This window comes from Equus przewalskii, chromosome 1 (assembly GCF_037783145.1).
Source record: "Equus przewalskii isolate Varuska chromosome 1, EquPr2, whole genome shotgun sequence".
Classification (NCBI taxonomy): domain Eukaryota; kingdom Metazoa; phylum Chordata; class Mammalia; order Perissodactyla; family Equidae; genus Equus; species Equus przewalskii.
The window spans coordinates 146682356-146709539 of record NC_091831.1 but is presented as its reverse complement, the minus strand read 5'-3'; the positions used below and the strand labels follow the sequence as shown (position 1 = coordinate 146709539).

Genomic DNA, 27184 nt, shown 5'->3' with positions numbered 1-27184 from the left:
GAGTTACAAGTTTAAATGATATCACTAGGAATCAATCAGATTCCTCACTAACCAGCTCTCTAACAAGTAATGACGAGAAAAGAGAAAGAGAGAAAAGGTAACTGTTAGAAATTTTAAAACAATTGAAGAGACATAACAGTCAAATGCAATGCATAGATTTTGACTGGGAAATGGATCAAAATGGTTACAAAAAAAGGAGAGGGGAGACAGTTTGAGGAAATTTTTAAGGATTGGGTATTAGATAATACAGAGGAATTGTTGTTCAGTGTGACTGTGATATTGGGTTATGCAGGAAAATATTCTTTTAATTAAAGTATTTGGGGTGAATGTGAGGAATAAAACCAAATAACGTAAAATATAAACAGATTTTAAAATCTGAGTGATCGATTTACAGGAGTTAATAAGGTATTTTCTCTACTTCTCTGGATGTTTAAAAGTTTCATAATAAAAAATAAAACAAAAAAGCTTATAGAGAAAATTATTCCCCTCCCACTCCTGTTTGCCAGCCATCTCCACCTCCAGCCACTGTTACCAGTTTATGTATTCTTCCAGATATTCTATGCACATAAATGCAAATACATATATTTTTAAAAATCACAAACATTGCAAACTGCACACTCCCTTTTGCATTTTTTTCCACTTCCTATAACTCACTCAATGTTAGCACATAGAGAGCTAGCTCATTTTTTTCTAATGGATGCATAATTTATTTAACCAGTCCTCGACTAAGAAACACTTAGGAACTCTCATTTCTTGATAGTCTCTTTCAGATTAAAAAATAAAAAAGGAGGAAAAAAACCAAATTGACTTTAAGGTTTCAATTAGAGATTTAGCACAATGGATATGCAATTGGAGTATTCATTCATAACTTGTCTGCCTAGGTACTCTTAATCATTGGGTACACAAATTAATCCTAAACTTCCCACTAAGATACTGCAATGACAAAACACACAATATATATACTTCCCACTGAGCCATTCCTGGCCCCAGAACCAAGTTGGCTAGCATCTACCATTATTCCTTGCTTCTCTTGTACAGTAGACTTCAGACTACATGTGCTCTAACCCAGATCGACAATAATCACCATTCACAGTTTTTCCTTTTGAAATATTTTCATTTTAATCAAAGGAATTGGCTCTAAACTAACCGCATCAGACTCCTTCACACTTTCTACCTCCTTCCAAGCCATTGTGAAGTTCTCTTCAAAAACCATCAAGTCTCTTTAATTAAAGGCTCCTACAACTTTCTGGACTCATTAGTTAACTCTAGAAACTATAACTGTAATGTAGTTGCTTCTCAGCAGAAGTGCTTGGAATATCTAACTTAGCCTAGCAGGAAAAAGATGAGCTTTGGCACTGCATGTGAAGTTCACTACTTAACCCTAGCTAAATTAGCTTGAGCAAATTTACCATCAAACTCCCAGCGACCTCATCTAAAATGTGCTTCAAAAAACCACCTCCCGTTACAATATCTCAATGTTTTTGTCACAGACCCGAGTGTATCTGGCACATGTGTGGTAGGTGCCAAATAAATCCTAGCTGAATCTAAATATTATCTCCCATTGTTTCATTCACGACTAAAGTTGAGAATGGGGCTTAAAACAAATTTTAAGATTTCCCATGGCGTTTAGCACAGTACTAGGCTCTTAGAAAGTGTTCAAAAGTTATTCTGGCTTGAGTAAATGCGATATAAACCATCATGGTGGATAAAGCACTCATCTGCTAGGTAAGAGAACTTCCCTTAACCAGGATGGCTGTCCAAGAGCAATGGAAATCTCAAATTTTCCAACAAGATGGCTTAATCTCAAAAGATGATTCTGACTCTCAAAGATAATTAAACTGAGCAGATTGAAGGGGGAGTGGGGTGCAAAGCATTTCCTCTCCATAATTAGGCACCCACATTCCGACTAAATATTAAATTGACACTCAGTAAGCGCTCCATAATTAGTAACTATTATTAAGACGCATCCCATAGGGAGAGAAGACGGAAGAAGGAAAAAGAACAGAGGTTGGAAGTCACAAGTGGTCGAAAGGTGTTCCTGGCATGAGACCCGTAGGCCGTTAAGCACCTTGGGTCTATGCGCTCCCTGCGGCACCAAAGGCCGAAGGAGGTCAACGGCCTCTCCTAAAGGTCAAGGCTCTGCAGCCACGTTTCCGGCTGGGCGCAGAGCCGGAACGCCCCCGCGAGAATCTGTACCCCGAAGCCAGAAGCAGCGCCTGCCCGTAAACCCGCGCGGCCCTGGGAGAGAGGACGACCTGATTGCCCCTGCGCCGCAGCTTGCAGGAGCGGAGACCCGGCCGCGTCCTGGAGCCCCAAACCTCCCTAAGGGGCAGACCACCAGGACCCTTGGGCTCCGATACCCCTCAACGCAGCCCGGCCCCTCGATACTCACACTCACAGCCGACCCCTCTTACTCCATCAAGCCGCCGAGGCCCGGGAGAGGGAGCTCCCTGACACCCCAGACGCCCCCCTCGGTTTTGGGTCCGGCGGCCCGCTCCGGACCCGCTCCCCTCTGGGTACCGCCGCCGCCGCCGCCGCCAGCGCGCAGGCGCACACCGTCGCCGTAGCGCTCCCTTTTTTTTTCTTTGCGGTCCGCCTTTCTCAATAATCTAGCTTTATTTGAACCCACGAGAGTGAACAACGGACACAGGGGAAAGAGGTTTTACATACTCTAAAAGAATGAAAGACAAAGGGCATGCCGGCTTGCGAAGTTAGTCTGCTGCGCTGGACTCTCCTACGACCAGCCTCCCTGGTTCCTTCATTCTCTTTGCTCTTTCCAGGCCTCCCTCTTGATTCTCTTCCTAAGTCTCTACCATTCCCTTTCGGCGACTGTTTCGGCTACATTTCCAACCATTCCTTCTTGGAAAACTTACTGAAGCTTAATGGAAGGTGCAAGAGCTTTAGAACACACAGACCTGAACTCAAATTTTGACCTAGCTACTAGTAATTTGTGACTTTGTGCAAATTACAAATTTCCTTGGAACCTCACTTTCCTCACAGTTAAAATTAGGATAATGATGTTTTATCTCTCAAGGTGTTGCTAGGATTAAATGACATAACAGAGGTCAAGTGCCTATCCATAATGGTACCTATCACAGAGCAGACAATCCATCAATACTAATGATTATATTCTTATTAGTACTTAATGTACTTATATTTATTATTAAACTTAGCCCACACCCATTCCCTCAGGATCCTATTTTAGTGACGGAAATTAGTCAGATAAACCAAGTTACATTAAGATTGATAATGTGTGAAGAGCTACTCCTATATTATTGAACTTCTAATAATATCTATGTTTAACAAGACCTTCAATGCCTCAAATCAAAGTAAACAGCTCCCTTCATCTATGTGTAAATCCAGATTTGCTTCTAGAGGACTGGGGAACTATTCCAATTCTGTATTTGTGACATCATAAGACCTTGAAACACTCAGGTCTGAGGTATGTTGCTCATTCTACTCTCCTTAACAAGCACGCAAGGGAAGAACTGCTTTACTCTATGAGCTCTGGGCCGTAGTCCACGTAAAAGCTTGTAGAAGACCAGGGTCAGCTGTCGGTGAGCATCAAGGTAATCCTAGACCATGGCTTCTCAACCTTGGCACTACTGACATTTTGGAGATAATTCTTGTGCTCTCCTGTGCATTGTAGGACATTTAGATGCATCCCTGGACACTAGATGCCTGTATCAGTCCCTTACATCCCCCCCATCATCTTGATAATCAAAAATGTCTCCAGACATTGCCAAATATCCCTTGGAAAGCATAAACGAAAAATGTCCCTGATTGAGAACCATGGTATTATGCCAGTAACCATCCGAACTCTAAATGAATTCAACCATACATTTTCTCCACTTCTACTTCAAGAAGTGATTACTGCTTAAGAAAGTCACACAGGAGGGCAGAAACTGGTGAGTTCATTTTTAACAATCTTACACAGGCCTTCAACGTGGCTTACCAGTCCTGTTACTTTCCTCTGGTCAATTTGCTCTATCGCTTTCTACAACAGTATTCCAAACCTTCTCTACTTTCTTAAAATTCCCAATTTCTTTACTATCAGCAGATGACCTTGTCTCCTACTACACAGAGAAAACAGAGGTCATCAGATGAGAACTTCTTTAACTTCCTGTTACTAAACATTCAAACTTACAGACACATACTTCCTCTCCTTATAACTGAGATCTCTGTTTAAGACCATTCCGCCAATTGGTGATCTGGATTGCCTATACTTTTACCCTCTTAGAATCTTTACCTACTGACTAGCACTTGTCTTTATTCAACTGTTTTTTTTTTCTTTTTTTTTTATTGAGTTATTGATAGGTTACAATCTTGTGAAATTTCAATTGTACATTAATGTTTGTCAGTCATGTTGTAGGTGCACCACTTCACCCTTTGTGCCCACCCCCCACCCCACCTTTCCCCTGGTATCCACTAAACTGTTCTTGGTCCATAGTTTTAAATTCCTCATATGAGTGGAGTCATATACAGATTATCTTTCTCTTGCTGGCTTATTTCACTTAACATAATTCTCTCAAGGTCCATCCATGTTATTGCAAATGGAATGATTTTGTTCTGTTTTGCAGCTGAGTAGTATTCCATTGTATATATGTACCACATCTTCTTTATCCATTCGTCTGTTGATGGACACTTAGGTTGCTTCCACGTCTTGGCTATTGTAAACAGAGCTGCAATAAACATTGGGGTGCACAGGAGTTTTGGGATTGCTGACTTCAGGCTCTTTGGATAAATACCCAGTAGTGGGATGGCTGGATCGTATGGTAGTTCTATTTTTAGTTTTTTGAGGAATCTCCATACTGTTTTCCATAGTGGCTGCACCAGTTTGCATTCCCACCAGCAGTGTATGAGGGTTCCTTTTTCTCCGCAACCTCTCCAACATTTGTTGCTATTAGTTTTAGATATTTTTGTCATTCTAACGGGTGTAAGGTGATATCTTAGTGTAGTTTTGATTTGCATTTCCCTGATGATCAGCGATGATGAGCATCTTTTCATGTGCCTATTGGCCATCAGTATATCTTCTTTGGAGAAATGTCTGTTCATGTCTCCAGCCCATTTTTTGATTGGGTTGTTTGATGTTTTGTGGTTGAGTTGCGAGAGTTCTTTATATATTAAGGATATTAAGCCTTTGTCAGATATATGACTTGCAAATATTTTTTCCCAGTTAGTGGGTTGTTTTTTGGTTTCAATCCTGTTTTCATTTGCCTTGAAGAAGCTCTTTAATCTGATGAAGTCCCATTTGTTTATTCTTTCTATTGTTTCCCTTCTCTGAGAAGGCATGGTGTCCGAAAAGATCCTTTTAATACTGATGTCAAAGAGTGTACTGCCTATGTTTTCTTCCAGAAGCCTTATGGTTTCAGGTCTCACCTTTAGGTCTTTAATCCATTTTGAGTTTATTTTGGTGAATGGTGAAAAAGAATGGTCAATTTTCATTCTTTTACATGTGGCTTTCCAGTTTTCCCAGCACCATTTGTTGAAAAGACTTTCTTTTCTCCATTGTATGCCCTCAGCTCCTTTGTCAAAGATAAGCTGTCCATAGATGTGTGGTTTTATTTCTGGGCTTTCAATTTTGTTCCATTGATCTGTGCACTATTCAACTGTTTTTTCTCAGTTGTATCTTCCCTGTCATGCTTAAGTTTCTCCTGCCTTAATTCTAACAAAAAATCCAAGAAATAGGAACAAAAATCTTTGACCCCTTGTCATCCTCTTTCCCTCCTCCCCTCAAGGCCTAACTTGCCAAAAGCTTTCTACAACCTGTCCCCGGTTCTGCATACCCCCTCTCTCCAAACTGCTGCAATCTATTTTTCAATTTCGTTATTCCAATACCTAACTTTCTTTGATCACTAATGATCTCTGTGCTACTAAGTTCAAAAGATATTTCTCACGCTTATCTTACTTGACCCCTTAGGAATAGACTACTCCTTTAAAACTTTTTTTTTTTTTTTTAATTTCCAGCACTGTGCTTTATTCTTAGAGGTGCCTGGAAGAGTTCCCAGACCTACTTAACACGTTTCAATAGCTCTCAGGGGTCACCGTATAAAGTGCAGGCTCACTAGTCCAAAAACGCAAGACCTCCCAAGATCTGGCCATTGCCAACTTTTTAAAGCTTATTTTCCCTTCACCTGGAGATAAACGATGAGCTCTGAGTCTCCAACCAGGATGAACTACAAGGAATTTCCAGCAGGCGCTATGTTTTTCTTGGCGTAGGCTGTTCCCACAGTCTGGACGACTCTGTCTCCCTCCCACCCTCCCGGACTTCCGGGGGAACTCCTGCTCATCCTTCATGATTCAAAAGTCACTTCCTCTGGGAATTTTTCTAGACACCCCTAAGAATAAGGCGCTGTGTTCATTGCGAGCCAGCAGCGCCTCGGAATTTCTATATGCTGTGCACTATATGCTATCCACTGTAATTTATTTACACATCTATCTCCCAGTCTAGACAGATCAAAAGACCCTGGAGGGCAGAGAAGGCATTCTATTCGCTTTCTTTTCCTCAGTGTTCACACCGCACGGTGCCTGGCATACAGTTTGCCCTCAGCATAGCACACGTAAATGTCTGTCGCTTGAACACTTCCCACCTTCGAGTGGGACTCGAATCAGCCGGTTAACGGGTGAGTCCCAGACTCCCCGCCTGCGTGGCAGGGAGATTTAAACCCCCCGCCCCGTGATTGGCTCCAACTGCAGGGGTGTGGCCGTGTCCTCGGCGCGGGGAAGTACGCAGGCGTGTGAGTCCGGCGCGCGCAGGCGCACGAAGGGAACAGTTCGAAGTCCAGGCTGGGGGTGTCCGAGCTGCCGCGGCCGCAGAGGAGTGACGAACTGCCTGGTGAGTCTTCAGGAGTGGGGCTGAGGGAGCTGGCCGAGGGGAAGACTGGGATCATGTCTCAAGGAGAAAGAGTATATCGTGACGGTTGAAAAATTGGTGGCGTCGGGCTTCAGGGGAGGAGGGGCCGCTCTGCTCGGACTGGGCGGGTCGGGCCCGGCGCGAGGACGCCAGGCGCGGAGAGCCTGTCGAGGGGCCGTCTGAGGAAGGGTGGCGGGATGGTGGTTCCCTGGACCCTTCCTTGAAACCAAGCAGAGGTAAACTCCCACTCCCTCACCCCCTACCCCCACAGATTTGCCGTGGTCGGAGTTAGTAGACTGTATGGTGACCACAGTGATCAGATAACTGAACTAGTTGTTGGAAGATGGTTTCTGAGGTTCACGTCAGTGGAGAGTCCGTGCTCTCCAGCAAAGTACATTCATACCTGTTTTTACCTGGTTCTCCCGCGTTCTTGCCTAGCCTGGAAAATACCACACTTGAAATGCGTGAGACATCATTAGCTAGAATACTTTGAGAGCTAATCTTATAATATTTCATAGTAAAATTTTAAAAAATTAATATTTTTGCTACCAGCAAAGTTGATGCCTAAGGCATCCAGTGATCACTTGTCATTTGTTCTTTTGGCAAGAGGTAATGAAAAAGACCACATTCATATAAATATTAGCAAAAATCAGGAGAAACACCTCTTCTCACATTACCATGCTGTTTTGACAGGTCATGTGAAAGTAAATAAAATGATCCTATAATTTAGCCTACAGCTTAAATATTTATCAGTGTTGCTAGGGGTTTTTTTGTGTGTGTATGAGGAAGATTGGCCCTGAGCTAGCATCTGTTGCCAGTCTTCCTCTTTTTGCTTAAGGAAGATTGTCACTGAGCTAACATCTGTGCCAATTTTCCACTACTTTATGTGGGATGCTGACACGGCCTGGCTTGACCAGCCCGGCTAGGTCCCCACACAGGGGATCTGAACCTCGACCCCCAGCCGCTGAAGCAGAGCCAGAGAACTTAACCACTAGATCCGGCGCCAGCCCCCTGGGGTTTTTTGGATTTTTTTTTTAAGTGCTTGTGATATATGGATATGCCCTAGAAAAGTGCTGTTATCTTACTTCCAGAATAGGAATGACTTGTGCTGTTAGTTTCTTAACAATATTACACTCTTTCCTGTGAACAATAGAATTTCTGCATAGATCTTAGCGTTTGTTTCTTTTGTTCTAAAAGAACTTAAGTATAGTAAGAAGCTGGCTTAAGGTCACATCTTTTCTAATCATTCAGAACACAACCTTTTGAATCAAGAAGAAAGCAAACAAACAAAAAAAATAGATCCTGTTGCTCATGGAACAGAGGTCGGTACTTCATTTATCATGAACCATGCCACCATGATAAGTTTTGCCTTTTAGAAGATCATCTGTTATTATTTTACTTCATATTTTCTTTTTTATTTTTTTGGAGGAAGATTAACCCTGAGCTAATGTCTACCGCCAAACCTCCTCTTTTTGCCGAGGAAGATTGGCCCTGAGCTAACATCTGTGCCCATCTTCTTCTAGTTTATATGTGGGACACCTGCCACAGTGTGGCTTGATAAGCAGTGCATAGGTCTGCGCCCAGGATCCAAACCAGGGAACCCTGGGCTGCCAAATCGGAGCACACGAACTTAACCTCTGCACCACCAGGCAGGCCCCTTAATCACATATTTTCAGTGGACTTCTTTTGAACATTATCCTCTTCCAAATTGATAATCTGTGAAATCCATGGTCTTGTTGCATTTTATACCTTGTTCTAGTACACATAATAAATACATAGCTGTTAAGTACATAACTATTGCTTATATAACAGCTAAAATCTTCTCTTGTTTTGGCTGTACACTTTGGAAAATACTGTTTTGGGCCTCGTATACTCATTTTTAAAATAAAGTGAAGATTGGACTGCCTAAACTCTAAGGCCAATGAACTTCAAAATTCTGTGAGCCCTGTGATGGCATTCATTTTTGTAACACAGTTCTAGCAAACTTACTTATCTGATTTCACCAAATGAGAGTAGATTAGAATAACAAAAGGGAAAAAGAGGATGTTAGCTCTTTGACATTTTTGTGAAATCAGCTGCCTTTAATTTTCCTTCTGAATTAAGGCTCTTTTCCTTCTTTCGTTCCTGTGTCTTAAACTTTCTGGAAATCGATTTTTAGCTGTATTTGTACTCTGCATTGTGTATATGTTAGCATTTATAATATATGATGTTGCTTGCATCCAGCAGTCCTGAACTTTTTTTTTTTTGAGGAAGTTTAGCCCTGAGCTAACTACTGCCAATCTTCCTCTTTTTGCTGAGGAAGATTGGCCCTGAGCTAACATCCGTGCCCATCTTCCTCCACTTTATATGTGAGACGCCTCCCACAGCATGGCTTTTGCCAAGCGGTGCCGTGTCTGCACCCAGGATCCAAACCAGCGAACCCCAGGCCGCCAAGAAGAAGAACGTGCGCATTTAACCACTGCACCACGGGGCCAGCCCCAAGAGTCCTGAACTTTTTATTCCAGTGTCATATTTTGTTTTAGGTCCGTAGATTGACAGAGGAGTTGATGACAAGGACCCGTCTTTTCTTTGTCATAGTGGGTAGGGGCTTGAAACAGATGGATCCATTGCCTCCAACAATTGGAGGAAGTGGATTGTGGAGCCAGGAAACAGCATGTACTGTTCCTTTTGTGATATTGGGGTTGGAGGTGAGGTTCCATTTACGCTCATTTAAATTCACTGACATTTCGGTTTTGATTTCAATTTAGGTTGTATTGCAACTAAAATACTGAAATCACTCGTCACTATTTTTCTGGAATTGCCTCATCTTGTTGACTTTTGTGAGTTCTGTAACTTGGATTTAAAGTTTGTTTTAAATTTAACTATATTTTGACATTTGAGATTTCCTTTAGATGGCCCCTTGATGCTTATAAAATAAAATCCACACTTCTTGGTATAGTATACAAAGTCCTTCACAACCTGTCTCCTGTCTGCCTTTTAAAGCAACCCTGCCTGTCTGTATACATGCACACACATACACACGGTATATATTCCTGCATGACCACCGAGACTTTACATTGTGGCACTTCTTTGATAGTCTAAAATCACAATTTTTAAAAAAGTTGATCATGCTTGGATTTTAATTCACACATCAAAAACATGAGAGATATTTAATAATTATTATGAAAACTTATAATAGTTTTATTGAGCACTGTGTGCCAGCCAAGGTTCTAAATGCTCTGCATAAATTAACTCAGTCCTTATAACAGCACTTGAAGTAAGTACTATATCCTCATTTAATGAGAAAACCAAAGCACAGAGAAGTTAAGTAAATAATAGTCGGGATTTGAAACCATTATGCCTCCAAATGTTGGGCATTTAACCACTACTCTGTATTGCCTTTTGTATAAACTAGATTGCCACTCTTTTAATTTGCTTTGGGGGGTTATTCTCTTCCAGGGGCCTGAGTGCTTATGTTCTCTATCTGTGGCATCTGACTCCTGGTTGCAGAATATTTGAGAAGCTAACCAGAAAGCTTCCAGGTGAACTTGTAGTCAGAGCCAAAATACCTGGCTGGGTTGGGCGAATATTTCATTCAGGCAAGGTGAAGGCTTGCCAATCATCCTCACCTCACGCTTGATAGCTCCCTGGCTGATACCATCCTTATGTCTGCCAGACTGATTGTCTCTCTTTCCTGGAGAATGAATGCTGCATTCTTGAGCCTCTTCTTATCTTTCCTGTAGAGCGTCCCTTTTCTGTTCCCACAGGCTTTTTTTTTAGACAGGGTCAGTATAATTGATTATAGTCACTTCTAGATCTGCCTCCTCAGGATTACACCCTGGTCCCTTAGAGTAGAATTGTGGACGGTCCAAGGTTGAGCAGGACTTGAAAACTAGGTGTGGGACGTCAAGCATTTAAGTAATAATAGGTGCTTCTATAAAACTGGAGTGTAATTTTGGTCTTTTTAGTTTGTCACTTTTAGTGCTACTTTCTCACCCAGCAGGATATCTGTCTTGAATCATGTGCTTCAGTGCTCTTGGAAACCAAGATGTTTAACAGATATGACTCAGTGGTGTACTTCTTTTATTTGCATAGTTTTGGGGCTTCAATATAAGAATAGTTAACGTTTGTCCCTGTAGAAGGAAGTAGAAAGTAAACTTGAGAGAGGAAGTCGAAGGACGAATCTAATCTTAACATAAATAAGACTCTCATCTCATCTAAATGCCTTCAGGAAGAATTAGAATCAGGTTCGGATCCTGGGCGTGGACATGGCACCGGTCATCAGGCCACGCTGAGGCGGCGTCCCACATATCATCACCAGAGGCCCTCACAACTACAATATACAACTATGTACTGGGGGGCTTCAGGGAGAAGAATAAAAAAAAAAAAATTTAAAGAGCTAAATATCTTCATTGTAGAAAGTCAGTGGATGATATCCAAAATTGAAAAACATCAAGAAACAACACTATAAGCATATGATTTAGAAATTTGGGGTTAAACACTGGAACAACTAATACTGTTAAAAATTTTGTCTCTGGGAGCTGGAATTGGTTTGAGGGGGAAGGGCAGGGGAACTGCTGTTTATTATTGTTGTAGAACTATTGGACTTCTCAAACCTTGTGTATATGTTTGATGAAAAATTAAATATGGAAGAATATAAAATCTTCGAAAATAATTTTTAATGGCTGAATAACACTCTATCATGTAGCTATACCATAATTATTCAGTCAAATCCCCCATCAGTGGTTATTTATATCACTTCGTTTTTAACAATATAAATAATACTGGGACTCATGTATTTTTGTCTATATCTGTGATTTTCTTCTAGATTGCTAAAAGTGGGAAAAGGCCAAAGACTAGGAATATTTAAAATTTTTTGTACGTATTACATTATCTTTTGAGAATTTTGGTTTTTAAAAATCAGCATTTTATTTTCTTAAATAGTGGTTAAGACTTTAATTTTATAGGAGTGGGAATTGAAATACCCACAGACATCCTGAATGGTAGAAAAATGCTGTTTATATCAATATTTAAGTCATATGGAGCTTGCAACATTTTTTATCTTTTAGAGTTTTTCATTATCAATCAAAAGTTTATAGTTATTGAATAGACTTTTGCTATTAACGAAGTTATAAAGTATTCTGAAACCTGTCTACAAAACCAGCATGTTTATAACTTTTCTAATGTTGAAAGTAATAAAGTGCTTCCTATAGAAAATACATTATTGTGTAAGGGAAATAGAAATCACCTGTAATATTTGTTTAAACATTTTTATTCCATCTCATTAAAATGGGGTAGACGTTTACATTTTTGGCCTTGGGGTAGGATACCATCCGTTAGTACTTGTCTATACCTTAAAAAAAAAAACCTTTCATTTGAAACAGTGGTTTTCAATCTTGACTACACAATAGAATCACCTGAGAGCCTCAAAACCCACTGCTGCCTGTCTCCCAACCCCAAGATTCTGACTTAATTAGTCTGAGGTGCAGCTTGGGCCTCCAGAGTTATAAAGGCTCATCAGGTGATTATAATGTGTAGCTAAGGTTGGGAATCACTGCTCTAAAATGTGCTCTAAGCCTGAAGTTAGACTTGCTATTGAAAAGCAGAATGCAGAGACTTCATCTATACTTTGGGCAAAGCTTCTAAAGATTTGAATGACTTGATAATGTGGCTCTCTACTCTCCTCCTTTTAATATATATAGTAGTAATTGAAAGCACATACTCTAGAGCAGTCTGCCTGGGTTTGATCCTGGCCCTACCATGTGACCTTGCAAAAGCTGCTTAACTTGACTGCTCCTTAGTTTCTACAGCTGTAAAATGTGGAATTAAATTGTTTGCTGTGGTCTGAACGTTTGTGTCTCTACCCCAAATTCATATGTTGGAATCCTAATGCCTGATGTAATGGTACTAGTAGGTGGGGCCTTTGGAAGGTGCTTATGCCATGAGGGCGAAGCCCTCATGAATGGTATTAGTGTCTTAAAAGGAGTCTCTAGAGAGGTCCCCAGCACCTTTCACCATGTGAGGATGCAGTGAGAAGGTGCCAGCTTTGAACCAGAAAGTGGGCCCTCATGAGAACGTGACCAGTGCTGGCACCCTGATCTAGGACTTCCAGCTTCCAGAACTGTAAGAAATAAATTTCTGTTTATGAACTACCCATTCTGTGGTATTCTGTTATAGCAGCCTGAACAGACTAAGACAGTGTTGTAAGGATTAAATGAGTGTGTGTGTACGTATGTATGTATGTATATATTTACATATTTTCTGTATTTCCTAGAATAGTGTCTTGGATATATAGTGCTTTATAATATTAACTATTGTAGTTGTTACTGTGATTCCTCTCGTTCTACTACCCACTATCTAAACTTTCAAAATGGTGAGTAAAGACTGTTAACAAATTAGCTGCCATTTTTTAAAACATTTATATATATTTGGATTTTTTCATAATAAAAAGTTGAGAAAGTAGCATAATGACCCTCTATGTAATATTCACCCAGCTGTAACAGTCATGGCCAATTTTGTTTCCTCCATATTCCTACCCATTTTCCCACCTCCAAATTATTTTAAAGCAAATCCTACAGACTGACATTTTAAACAGCTTCTAATTCCATACATTTTCTTTGAATCCCTAAGGTTGCTGCATGTTGGTAGGAAGGTTAGAGAAAGAGGATACACTGGAGGTGAGGGGCCGTGACAGGAGATTGGCTGTACTCCAGGATGGAGCTATTGTAAATTCTCTATGCCAGCGAAGTTCTCTGCTTCTTTATGAGATCCTCTTTTATCCACTTCTTATTTTGCAATGAAAGTACTAAGAAATCATTCAGACCCCATTCGAACCAATTCCCGCTGTGAAGTATCTTTCCCCACCAAACCTTAGCAAGGATCTTTCCTCTAAACATCTGTTAGCAGAATGGTTAGGACGAATTATTCTACTGTATTATTTCTCTGCTTTTATGGTTTGGAATGGGTACTCATCTGTTAGAAGATGGAAATGTTTCCGCAAACTTGCATTTACTGTGAATATGTGCCAGCTGAAGATCTCTCTCAAGAGAGGCTAAGAGTTGGTATTATGCTTATGAATTAGAGTCTAGAATTTATTTCTTGTCTGGTTTTTCCAATCTTATAAATCTGTTTTCTTGGTTATCATAAGCTATCATATTTTACGATGAAAATAAATGTATGAAATTTGAAAGTAATATAACTACATTGCAAACTATTTGGAAAATTGGGAAAAGAAGAAAAATCACTCTTAATTCTATACTACTGCAGCCATTGATTATATTTTAATGATTCCCTTCCACACTTTTTTCTACCCGTATTTTGTTCCCTCAGGTAATCAATTCCTAGGTAATTATAGTGCATATTTGATTTTTTTTTGGTCTTACTTGTTCACTTTATATACTAACTTTCATAACCTAAGCCCTTTTTTGTGGTTTGTGTTTGCCCACCTTAGCCAGAAAAAAAGAACTGTTTAAGGGCAATCTTTAATTTTTTAGATGCAAAGCTATATATGTTTGTCTAGATAAGTACTTAACCAGAAACTTGGTTTAATTTAAACCTGTTTACTATCTGTCTTGACGTGTGCAGACTCATGACTGGCATGAAAATGGTTCAGGTGTATATATAAAGCCTGTACAATATCATCAACTTTAATATTCAAATTTAGCCTTACAGATGGAATGATTAATATTCAGTAGCTGTTACTTTCAATTGCATTTATGTCAGTGTCACTTATATTTAACATTGTTGCTTTACTTTTGCTTTGCCAACTGTTATTTTCTGCTTCCCTAATAATATTAAAATATTGGCTAACATTTGAATATCATCCATGCGTCAGGCACTGTGCCAAGCACTTTGTATAAATCATTGTTTTTAATCCTCACCAAAAAAAAGCCTATGAGATAGACTCTGTTATCTCTATTTTATGTATGCAGAAACTGAGTTTTCTTGGGTTTAGGAACATGCTCAAGGTCATACAACAAATATATTTTGGGGCCAGAATTTGAATGCTGGATTTCCATTGCCCACCACCATGCTAGCCTGATATGAACAGAAGTTTCCACTTGGTGTAAATACATTGGTTACCATGAAAGTCTAATCAAAATATGCCAGAGAGAATCACCAATTTTATCAAATTGTTAAGAGTATGGTAATAAACAATGAGTGTAACTCATAGAGCAACTTACATTGTGACTAATTTTCTTTCAAGAGAGGGAATAAGGCAGAAAACTAACTTGGTAGACTATTTTAAGGCAAAGTCCTTGCTTTCCAGTATAAAATGAGCTATTTCATAAGAGCATTCTTTTTTTATTTTTTAAACACAAATGACTTTTTTTTCCTTCTGCTTTTTCTCCCCGCATCCCCCCAGTACATAGTTGTATATTTTAGTTGTGCGTCCTTCTAGTTGTGGCATGTGGGACACCGCCAAAGCATGGCCTAATGAGCGGTGCCATGTCTGCACCCAGGATCCAAACCAGCGAAACCCTGGGCCACCGAAGCGAAACACGCAAACTTAACCACTCGGCCGTGGGGCCGGCCCCTATAAAATCATCTTATTGCTCTTGGCAGGATACTGGGAATTGATGATGATTTAAACTGCTATTTTCTTCCATTGCTTCCTGCGTATCTCTTCATTATTATCAACGAAGACGTATGGATCTCCTGTTCATTAAGTTCTAAGTCCTTTTTTCTTTGTATTCCTAAGGCCTTTTTTCTTTGTATTCATATATAATTTTCTATATTAATGTAGATATTTTCAGGTTCCAAATTATTACGAAACAACTGAAAACCATGCTTACTTTGGTGTTTCTAGTTCTTCCTTTGATTTAACTGTCTTTGAGTCTGTGGAAGAGATAAAATTTCATGGTTTATTATAGAAGGCATCTGAGATTTTTAAATGAGCCATCAGGTAGGGTGCTTAGCCTATTTTCTGATATTCACAGCAGTTGTCATATCATCTTTTACACAGCCGGTCCCTGGCTTACGAAGATTTGATTTATGATTTTTCAACTTTACAGTGGTGCAAAAGTGATATGCCTTCAGTAGAAACCATACTTTGAATTTTGAAATTTGACCTTTTCCCAGGCTAGCGATATGTGAACTTTACTCTGTCATGATGCTGCGCAGTGGCTGTGAGCCACAGCTCCCAGTCAGCCGCGTGATCACGAGGATAAACAACTGATACATTTACAGCCATTCTGTCCCCATACAACCATTCTGCTTTCACTTTAAGTACAGTAGTCAATAAACTACATGAGATATTCAACAGTTTATTATAAAAGAGGCTTTGTCTTAGATGATTTTGCCCAACTGTAGGCTAATGTAAGTGTTCTGAGCACACTTAAGGTAGGCTAGCTATGACGTTCAGTAGGTTAGGTGTATTAAATGCATTTCTGACTTAATGATATTTTCAACTTATGATGGGTTTATTGGGATGTAACCCCATCGTAAATCAAGGAAGATCTGTATTTATTAAAAGGAGATGCATCCAACAGTAAGACTATTTAACAGACAGTGAGCTATCCTTGCTTTCACAATACATCCAGACTTGAATAATAAATCTGCTCTTTACTGACTGGATCATCTTGGCCAAATTGCTTACTTAAACTGAACCGTAGTTTCCCTATCTATAAAATGGTATAACCGAGATAATGATATATATAAATACCTAGTAGGGTATATGACACATAGTAGGTACTCAATGAACATTTCTTCCTCCCTGCTCCCCCCAAGGTTTATAATAGAAAAGAAATTAAGAAAGTTAGATTAGGAGTCTGTTAGTAAGCCCAGATGAACTATGGTAAGGGAAATAGGGTGTAAAAGTACTGAGAAAAATCTTGCATTTTTCTCTCAAAAACACACAATTAGCATATATATTAAGTTCCCAGGAGCGTTGGGAAAATGACACAGATATTTAATCTATTAGATGATATCTAAGAAAAGTAAGTTTAATGGGATCTTTGTGTCAAGTGATGTTTTGTTTTCCTTCCCCTTCCCCTTCCCTGATTCTCTTCACTCCAGCATTCTGTATAGCCTTTTCCTGACTCCATGAGAAAAATTCTGTAGATAATAAATATGAATAAAGCTACATGGCTAATTCTAGGTGCACCCTGTCTGACAGTTCTGAACAGTTTAGTAAAGGCTAATAAGAGCCTGGGAAGTGTTATTCCTTGTCTCTCTTTGTCTTTCCCTTTACAATGCTGCTTTGTCTCTTACTCCCATTTACTATAATCATCTGTTCAACACCCTCAAGAGTCCAAATAGAGAAGTCTTAGGCATCCATGTCCTAATGTCAGTATTCCAAACATGTGAGAACTTTACAGAAGTCTGTTTCTTGTTTTATGTCGTCTGCTCAGGGAAGGAAAAAAAGAAGTACTAGGCAGCACTTTGAGTTCACTGAAAGGGTGTGTCCTTCAAAATTACCCCATTGCCATGCCAAGAGTGACTTCACATCCGCCTCCCAACTACATCTGCTTTTTTTGATAATCAGAAGGCAGAACTTCAAGTTTGACAGAGGTCAATTTTGCATTCAAGCCTCTCTTTGAACCTGCATGGAGTTTTTCTCATTTTCACTAGGAAGAGAGCAGATATTGACTTGTAATTGGCAAGAATCACCTCCAGGAGGAGAATTGCAGAATTATGCAATTTGAGAGGTCTGGGCTTCCTTACTCCCAAAATGTCTTCCTACCCAAAGGACACTGTATTGGAGAACCTGAGTAGGGGTGTCATTTCCAGGCACTAATTGATTAGTGTATATCACTTTTTTATCGCATTCTGTTCTGCTGGGTATTGAGGAGTTTCACCTGAGAGGGATAGATAACTTTGGAGCATACTGCCTGGGAAGGGCAGGCTTTGAAAGGTATCTTGTTGGGGCTCTAGGAAGTGATGGAGAAGCACAAGGCTGCCTGGGCAGGTAGATGGGGGATTATGGAAAGGAAAGGTATACAGAAATCTGGGTGAGAGGGTACAAAAACAAATTCCTTTTCTTTTCATAATTGTAACTCTGAAAGATTGCCAAAAGAGAAATTGTAACATGAACGTATATGTGATAAAGCTAAAGGCTCATAAACAATTAGCAAAATAATAAAAAGTATGTGGTTCTGTTTATGTTTATATCTAATGATCAGTCAGTTCTTAATTCAAGAAAGGCTTTTATATCTTGATTATATATCTTAATATGTGAAACTTGTGCCAGAGCCACAGTCCTACTATGGCAAGCAAGATATGAAATTAAGTTTGTAACTTTTTGCAGCAATAATAATTTCTATTAGTTATAACCATATTTTTTCATGAGCATTAATGGCTGTAATCAAGGCTCAAGATATTAGTTAAATCTTAAAATGGTTAGCTATGACAATAGAATTATAAACAAGGCTCTAAGTGTAATGCCTTCCTCTACTGGGAATGTAATATTTTTGCTTTTTGTTTCATCAAAGATGTTTCTAGGGGCGGGCCCGGTGGTGCAGCAGTTAAGTGCACACGTTCTGCTTTGGCAGCCCAGGGTTCACTGATTCAGATCCCGGGTGTGGACCTGCACACCACTTGTCAAGTCATGCTGTGGCAGGTGTCCCACATATAAAGTAGAGGAAGATGGGCACAGATGTTAGCTCAGGGCCAGTCTTCCTCAGCAAAAAGAGGAGGATTGGCAGCAGATGTTAGCTCTGGGCTAATCTTCCTCAAAAACAAAACAGAACAAAACAAAAAAGATGTTTCTACTGGGGCCGGTCCCATGGCTGAGTGGTTAAGTTCACATGCTCCGCTTTGGCGGCCCAGGGTTTCGCTGGTTCGGATCCTGGGTCTGGACCTAGCGCCTCTCCTCAAGCCATGCTGAGGCAGCATCCCACATAGCACAACCAGAAAGGAGCTACAACTAGAATATACAACTATGTTCCGGGGGGCTTTGGGGAGGAGAAGAAGAAAAAAAAAAGATTGGCAACAAATGTTAGCTCAGGTGCCAATCTTTAAAAAATTAAAAAAATGTTTCCACTAAAAGTATTAGCTAGGAACGTGAATAAAAAGATTTATGTGTGACCAGCAGGCCACAGGTCATACGCATGTAATGGCAGTTTTTGGTTGTGGTTCTAGTGGTTGTTTACAGGCTTTGTGCTACTATTACATGTAGCTTTGTTTCTAAGATTCTCTTAAATACTTTGAGAGTACTCCTTGTTTTCCTACTGGTTGGTTCATTCAGCACACATTTGCTGGAGTACCAATGGTCAGATCCTGTTAGATGTTAGAAATCCAAAGATACAATAAAATCCGTGCCCTCCATGAGTTCAGTCTAGTACATTCCCAGTTAACTAAATTCCCTGCTTGGCAGTGAGTGTACTCCATGGCAGGATTTCTCATCCTCAGTACTTTGACATTTTGGGCCAGGTAATTCTTTGTTGTGGGATGCTGTCCTAAGGAGCGTTATAGAATGTATAGCAGCATCCCTGGACTTTACCAACTGTATGCCAGTAACACGGTAGTGGCAGCTTGTGGCAATCAAAAAATGTCTCCAGGCATTGCCAGATGTCCCCTGGGAAGAAATACAGAATGTGAACCAGACTTTGTGTCACTGACAAAGAGCTTTGGTAAAATTAGTTTTCAAAAATTTAATACAAAGCTGGCAAATGTAATGAAAAGAAAACACCCTAGATCTGCTTGTTATTTCACATGACATGTTAAAGAGGAATACATGACATTAGGACCAAATAACACCTACTAAATGTTTATGTTTTAGTTTGAATGTCTGTGAGATCTCTTTCTGAGTTACTATGAGTTGGTAAGTTACTATGTGTAGGAGAATAATTGTTCACTTTCTTAGGGACTTCACTAAAAGAACAAATGATGCAGTAATTGGAAAGGGAGAGTCTGCTATTAATAAAAAATCTTTTCTGTGCTCTTTGTATCAACATTACCATTTTGTTGTTAAGATGAAGATATTTCGTTTTCTCCAACGCGTAGCCTGGACAGCTGGCACATTTTTAGAATGTTTCCTGTGTTCTTCAGGCGCATGACTTTGAATTTTCTTACTTTAGTGATGGAGCACTATCTTAGGCTTCGTCATCTCATTTCTTTCCATATTCAAACAATATGTGAAGAACATTGTACGACCAAGAAGTCATTTCCATAGTCTCTTAAAGCTTATCTTCTAGTACTGCCTTCCGTCTCAAAGTAGAGGGACCACTTTCTTACTAGAAACAGCTCTTCACTAGAAGTTCTGAAACCTGAGTTTGAGGTTCACCTCTGGTACTAACTACCATTTAAGGATCCATTTACCCTCTCTCAGCCTTAATTTCTTCACCGATGAGGTAGGTAGGTAGATATAGGCTTTTTTGTCCTATTTTCCAGATAAGTATCCTGACTCCACACTCTTTGCTCAAACAAACTTGTTTTTTGTATCCTTATTCTTACAGAATATCCGCATTTCAGTTTCTGTGCCTTTCAAGAGTTTTAATTCATCATGGATAATCTGTCATCAGAAGAAATTCAACTGAGGGCTCACCAGGTTACTGATGAGGTAAACATTTCACTTGGAATAAGTAATTAATTCTTTTTCAGTTTTCACAGTGGAGAGAGGAGAGGACCTTCTGAGAAGACCATTTTGACCTCTTCCTAGTCCCTTTATATCAAAGAATGCATTTGCCTTAGAGTGCCGTTACTAGCTCCTTATTTTTTCAACTCACCAAAAGACTGAAAAAGGAAAATAATTTGTATGATTTTTTTTTTTAGATAGTCCTTACTTAACAGTTACTTACAACAAAGATACCCTAGATTTGAGGAATTCTGGACATTTAATTTTAACAGAAGTTTTGAACATCTGTTAATATACCTAGATTTGTGCTTACATTAAGTTTTTATAAATCCCATTAACTTCACCTATCAAATTTTCTCTTAAGGAGCACCTGGTAAGGAGAAAAATAATTATAGTGATCAACTTTCTATTTTTTTGTCTTAAAGGGAGGGATGGGTGGGCTGGCAATCATCATGAATATAGAATGTGATGACACTTTTTTTTCCCCCTAGTCTCTGGAAAGTACAAGGAGAATCCTGGGTTTAGCCATTGAGGTAAGAAAGTGTTTAATCATCAAGTTAAGTATAGAAACTGTATAGGAGGGGCCGGCCCCATGGCTGAGCAGTTAAAGTTCCATGTGCTCACTTCAGCGGCCCAGGGCTCGTGGGTTTGGATCCTGGGTGCAGACCTACTCCACTCATCAGCCATGCTGTGGAGGCATCCCACATACAAAGTAGAGGAAGACTGGCACAGATGTTAGCTCAAGGCTAATCTTCCTCACAAAAGAAAAAAAAAGAAAAGAAACTGTATAGGAAGGATCCTGATAGCACAAGTAGAATTGGTGTTAAGTATCAGAAGGGTATGGTATCAATAAGCTTTATTATTTGAAACCAGCAATTGCTGAAATTGTAAAACCGTGCACTAACAGGCCTTTTTGTTTTTCCTATTGACAATATTGGAATATGACATGGAAGATCACTTCACCATGAGTTTGTTACTTAATTGTTTGGGGGCGAGGGGGTTATAAGGTATGTTGGTTTGGGGATATTAATTTTCCCTGTAGCTCTAATCCTCTGAGAGCTTAGGTTTCTTTATGAGTCTCTCTTGCTGTTTGTCAAGGCTTGTAGGTTTTGTTTCTTTCGGTTTTGTTTTGTTTTGTTGTGCCATCAGCCATTTGTCCTTCTTTTAGTCCCAGGATGCAGGAATCAAGACTATCACTATGCTGGATGAACAAGGGGGTGAGTTGCAGTCATTGTCAGAAACTCTTGATTTGACTTACGTTGCCAGAAAGCTCTTTCAGATCAGCCATGTATAAAATTAAGCCTTTGGGAGTGACTTCCATTTGTAAGATGAGTGATATGTTTATTTCTTTTCTTCTGATTTGAATTATATCATGTTCATTACCTGTTTGAGGTGGGGGAAATAATGCCCAATTATATACCAAGAATTTGTTAGGTAGCAGAACTTACTCTGTGCATTGGTCATATGTACATTAGACATTATGGTATTCATGCGTCATTTTCAGAAATCAAGTTAAATCCATAAACAGGTCAAGATTCAGGTGAGCTTGGAAACATTCTATTTGAGTTGGCCCTGAGCAATCTGGTCTAGTTTTTCTTAGTCTGATGACAGCCCTCAAGTTTTGAGCCTATTCAGTGATAGGAATGCTAGAGATCTGATCTGGTGTAAGTACACTTAATTTGGTTGGAAGGGTACTCTCTAAACAAGCCCTCACATCCTCCTATTATACAAATTCCTTAGAAAAAATCTTTCCACAGTAAGAGACCAGGTACCTCAGGATCAGGATGTAAAAGATTGTTTTTATGTTGGACAGTATGTGATACTTTCTGGCACTGATACAGTCCCTATGATGGATTACTGGATTTGAGGTTGAAGTTTGCTTCTCCATAATAATGATGTTTTCTGGTTGGCACTCTGAATGCAACACAAAATGTAACTTCCACAACTTATTCTTAGAACAACTAAACCGAATAGAAGAAAGCATGGACCAAATAAATAAAGACATGAGAGAGACAGAGAAGACTTTAACAGAACTCAACAAGTGCTGTGGCCTTTGTGTCTGCCCATGTAATAGGTGAGTTGATAAATTAAGACCTTTTTAAAATAAATTTAAAGTGAGAGGATTCCCCCTCTTTGCCGCCCAGTAAGGTCAGAACTGTGACTGGGCCTAAATAAGGAACTTTGTTAGATAAATTTAAGCTATTTCTCCTTTAGGCAGATCAGGCTTTTCATGTAAATAGGCATATTCACTGAAAATCATGGCTTAAATTTGATCAATCCTTGGATCAAGTCCCAATTCATCTTTTAATAATACGTGAAAAGGTTGGAAAGTATACATCTGGATAATACAGAGCAGGATGGAGTTAGTGCCTTTCCTTTCAAACAAGGAGTACTGACAAAATACATATTCTGTGGTAGGCACATGAGAGACGGCCAAGGGAGTAAAGGACTTGGATCCTGTCTTCAAAAAATTTATCATGTGGTTTGATATATGAGAAAGAATAGCAAAAAGTTAAAAATACGTAAATCTAGTGCTACATCTTGTGATATTGACTAAAGCTAAAGGTGCAGAACCTGATGGAGTCTGATAAATGTTGATTTGGAGAACATCTTATGAGATAGGTAGGTCTTAAGTTAGGCTCTAAGTGATGGGAAGGATTTGGATGGACCTGGAAGAATTGGGAGGGCATTTCTTGTGAAAGATTTCATGTAAACAAAGATTACAGAGGAGCTTGACTTAACTGAGCTGCATGACTCACATAGATGAAAAGCAGAAAATAAGACATAGATAAGCAGTAGAGAAACTTGAATGCCAGACTAAGGAGTTGACAGATTGGAGTATAGGAGTATAGACTAGTTAGGTACCTTTTGTAATCTAGGCCTGTGAGGTAAGACCTTATCATTGAGATTAGAGAGAAGAGAGTAAGTCAAAGAGAATTCATTTTAAATCCATTGATTTTATATCAAACATGAAAAAGGAAAAATCAAAACAGACTGAAGATTTGAAGTTGCTAGTAAACTAGATGAAAAGTCTTCAAACTATTTGTGTATAGTGTATGAGATTATTCTTGACAGAAAGGAATTCATTCTTTTTGGTGACTCCATTATGAATACTTAAATTCTCTACTTATTCTTGGGTAAACCGAACTCCGTGGTGTTGACAAATATTGTATATTCAGACCAAGATGAGGTTTGGACTAACTTTGAACTTTACCCTTAGTTGAAATGACAATGTCTGGAGATTGAATGACTATCCTTACTGCTGAGAGTATTCACTTTTAAAGAGCTTCATAAGCATTAGTACTTTGATCCAGTTGTCTCAGCTGGTGTGATAAACCAAGAATGGGATACAAAGGTTTACAGACTCAGCATTTTTACTCCTCAAAGGAGTTAGGAATGGAGCAACTTTTGTTATATTGTCATACTTTCAGATAAGTGTTTTCATGTGACAACATTCTCTGTGCCATTTCTGCTAGAGAAAATAGAGTTACTTGCTTATTCATCAACTTTAGTGTTTGTTTTGAGCAAAAGAAGATTCGACAGTGTTCTTCCTAGTCTTGTTCATTGGTTTCCTGTTCTAAGACAAGTCTGTTGACCTGTTTAGACCTTGGTTGACTCTCCAAAAGTGCATATTTTAGTAACTGTGACTTGTTCAATCAAGTTTTAGGAGATTGCTTTGAGCAAACAAGTTAGAAATGCACAGATTTTTTAATCCAAACTCTTAACTATGTTTTGCAAACTTCCGTTTGCTTTTCTCCTGTGTTTTGTGTACCCTCTTGGAAGAGTGCAAAGGAGAAAAAGTAAATGCATTTCCTTGAGATTAGAAATCAGGAAAAGATCAAGGAGGAGGAAGTCCTACCTAGAACCTAGAGCAAAATAAGCTCTGAGTCGGGTTTATCAACAGGAAGGTGATCTAATAGCATAGAAAGTGGGAAATAGAGCTACAGAAGTATTAATTTTATTTCTTTTTGTGTATCTCAGCCAAGCATAGGCAAGATTTTCTTGGATACTAGTAAGAGTGAAGGTTGAGTATGGTCCTGAATCAGCCTTCAGCCTCTAACCTCAGCAGAACTGTTTCTCAAAGGGTCAAGAGGAGAAGGCACTTCTTAACAGATGGAATCAAGGGACTCTAATAACAGAACAGTTGTTCCCTGAAGAGAAGAGAGTAATATTCCAGTTTAAAGATATCTGATTTAATTGCCTTCCTTCTGCCTATCTCTTCTTTATATCATTGAATCCTTGGCCTCTATGGTATCTCTTGTTCTCAGCTCTGTCTGGTACCATTCCTGCCAGTGTCTTAATCTTTCTAATCTTATCTGCTAATCTGTGTTTCAGTTAGGCTTATCATATAAATAGCCATAACATGAGCTTCTCAAAGGCAGACACAGGATCTCAGTCTTTCATATAAGGCTAGTGCTAATTCTGGTAGTAGTAATAACAACTCAGGTCCACAGTCTCTTATCTGCCATTCAGAAATCTAAAAACCTCTGAAAAGCAAGGTTGGTTGCTTGGTTTTTTCCATAATGTGGTGCCACAATTCGTTAATTAGGGTGCAAAATGTAAACTGAACTGAAGCTATTTATAATCTTTATCACACTTAGTGTAAATGTTAATTTGTTTCACTGCAGAAATGTTGATGTATCTGATTATGTGGTACAGCTCAAAATGTCTTGGATCCAAAGATTTGGATAAGAGTTATGGGCCTGTATATTAATTTAGGCTCTTACTATTCTGAGCACTTTAAATTTAATCCTAACAATACCCTTATTATGAGAGAGAGTCTCTTATTATCACCATTTTACACATGGGGAAATAGAGGCACAAAGAGGCTACACTAGCAAGTGGAAGAGCTGAGATTCAAAACCAGGCAGAGCCCTAGCTTTTCACTATATGCTACATTGCTTGACTTTGGCAAGAAAAGAATGAATCTTTTTGTTGCTGTAGTTAGATGTGTTGCTGTATAGAAAATTTCTTGAGTAGATTTGTTCTTTGAGATTTCTTTTGTTCAGTAGTCTTCACTGAAGCCAGGTCAGCAAATCTGTTTTTAATAAGGCATGGAAATACCTTTACTTAATGGTACCCTATATTAGAAGGGAATTTTAACTTTAGCTAATTCTTTTTAAAGGACTACTAGAATTTAAAAACAGACTACCAGGATTAAACTTAAAAATTGTGAATAAATGTCATTGTTAGCTTGCTGCTATTTGATTCCTAAAGGCAAAATAGTACAGATCCTTATTAAAAATCCTATCTTTGTCAGGAACTTTATAACTTGTCATTTGACTTAAAATGGGAAGTCTCAGACTAGTAAACTGCCCAGTGTCCCAGTTTAACCATGCTCAGACAGGGTCTTCTCTCTTCAGTCTGTGTTTATAATGTCAAACCTAATGGCACATAGTTTGAAGACAAATTGTTATTTCTGGACCACTTATACTGGAGAAGTTCAAAATTGGTGTCACAGGTTTTATACTATTCCACTCTTATGTCATATTGAGGTGTAAATATTCAGCTCTGATTAGTTAAAATAAATACTGAGTTATATTTTATTCAACAGTTGAGTGCTCCCTCCATCCCAGTCACTGGAGATACAAAGACGAGGAAGGCATAGCTCTGCGCTGTTTTATTTGTCATTATTTTTTTTGCCTCACGTGATACCTGATACATAGTAGGTGCTTAATAAACAGTTGTTGATTAAATGTCCTTTAGAAACTTGTTGGCTGATGGGAGAGTTAGACATGTAAAAGGATTTTTAAAAATTAAAACGTAAATAAAAACTAAAATAGAAGTAATTAAGAGAAATCTGTAATCACCAAGGAAAGAGTGAGGAAATTTAACAACCCCTCCGTTAGTATTTGCCTTCCCTTCGTATTAATTTTCATGGTTTTAGGAAAGAAAATCATCACACAGACATTCTTAGGAAAAATGAAGTGTGCTCTGGTTTAATTAGTCTTCTTGTTTTTCTTTTTGTCTAGATTCTCAGATGTTGGTTGTTTCTATGAAACCAGGCAGGAATTTAATTGTGTTATGTTTTGAAAACTCTAAACCTGCTTCTGTTCTGTTTGACTGGCATTCACTATTTTCTGCATTTCATTCTCTCGCCTAATCTCTTCCTTTCTAATCTGCTTACTAAAAATGAAGATTTAACATCAGAAGCCGGGCTCAGTAACTGATCAAAGGGAACTTTAAGATGCAGTCTTGTTGGCGCAGTTTGGGCTGTTAACCTGCTATCTAAAGGTGATGCTTCAAATGGCTTTTCTTTGCATGTGCATGGATTTGTGAGTGGTGAAGACTGTCTTAAAAACTGTGCTGTGGTGTGTAATGTGAAGTGAATTTATTCTTGTATGGGTGCTGTCTGCCACAAGATGGACTTGACAAAGGAATCTCAATTTATAATACCACCCTTTTACTAAAGACTCTGATAAATAAGTTTTTGCTAAATAACATCTAAGATTATAAAAATAAAAACACTGCTAAAGTTTCCTAAGAACTTTTAAATAGGTTGATCTTTGTAGAGAATTGCTGAATTCTAATTCTGTTCAAAGGTAATGGAATTCAGGCTAAATCCAGCTCTCTCCATAGGGCTTTGATTTCAGTATCCTATCTTCTATTAAATTTCCTTGCTCCCTTCCAGTTTTCAGGATTTAGGCCACTACCAAATTGAGGAATTAATTGCCTATCTAGTCATCTTAAATGCCATTTGGAACAAGGTGGGATATAAATTTAAAATGTTACCATATCTAATGCCTTCTTTTTTTTTAAAATAAGGGTTTTCCCTCATTATATATATTATAATCTGTTCCATAAGTCCTATGATGTCATGTGTTAGCTTGCTATGG

The 27184-nt window shown here is 38.9% G+C and overlaps 2 protein-coding genes across 12 annotated transcripts in view; one reads left to right on the top strand and one right to left on the bottom strand.

Moving 5' to 3' along the window:
- ZNF106 (zinc finger protein 106) overlaps positions 1-2587 on the bottom strand; it is a 59449-nt gene extending 56862 nt beyond the window's left edge. For 2 of the 8 annotated variants that reach the window (XM_070583025.1, XM_008518586.2), the window contains exon 1: positions 2393-2560. The gene's annotated coding sequence lies outside the window, so the exon portion shown is untranslated. Of the gene's footprint in view, positions 1-2392 lie in introns of all 8 variants that reach the window. The other 6 variants (XM_070583045.1, XM_070583067.1, XM_070583059.1 and 3 more) reach the window with 5 other exon arrangements.
- Positions 2588-3453: 866 nt separating this feature from the next.
- Positions 3454-27184, top strand: part of SNAP23 (synaptosome associated protein 23) — a 31776-nt gene continuing 8045 nt past the window's right edge. Inside the window, exons 1-7 of one of the 4 annotated variants that reach the window (XM_070583388.1) lie at positions 3459-3569; positions 6697-6835; positions 20230-20333; positions 20840-20881; positions 21517-21565; positions 22305-22422; positions 26321-26353. In XM_070583388.1, coding sequence (XP_070439489.1) covers positions 20277-20333; positions 20840-20881; positions 21517-21565; positions 22305-22422; positions 26321-26353 — 299 coding nt within the window. In that variant the 5' untranslated portion in view covers positions 3459-3569; positions 6697-6835; positions 20230-20276. Of the gene's footprint in view, positions 3570-6696; positions 6836-8104; positions 8176-20229; positions 20334-20839; positions 20882-21516; positions 21566-22304; positions 22423-26320; positions 26354-27184 lie in introns of those variants that run through there. The other 3 variants (XM_070583394.1, XM_070583402.1, XM_070583411.1) reach the window with 3 other exon arrangements.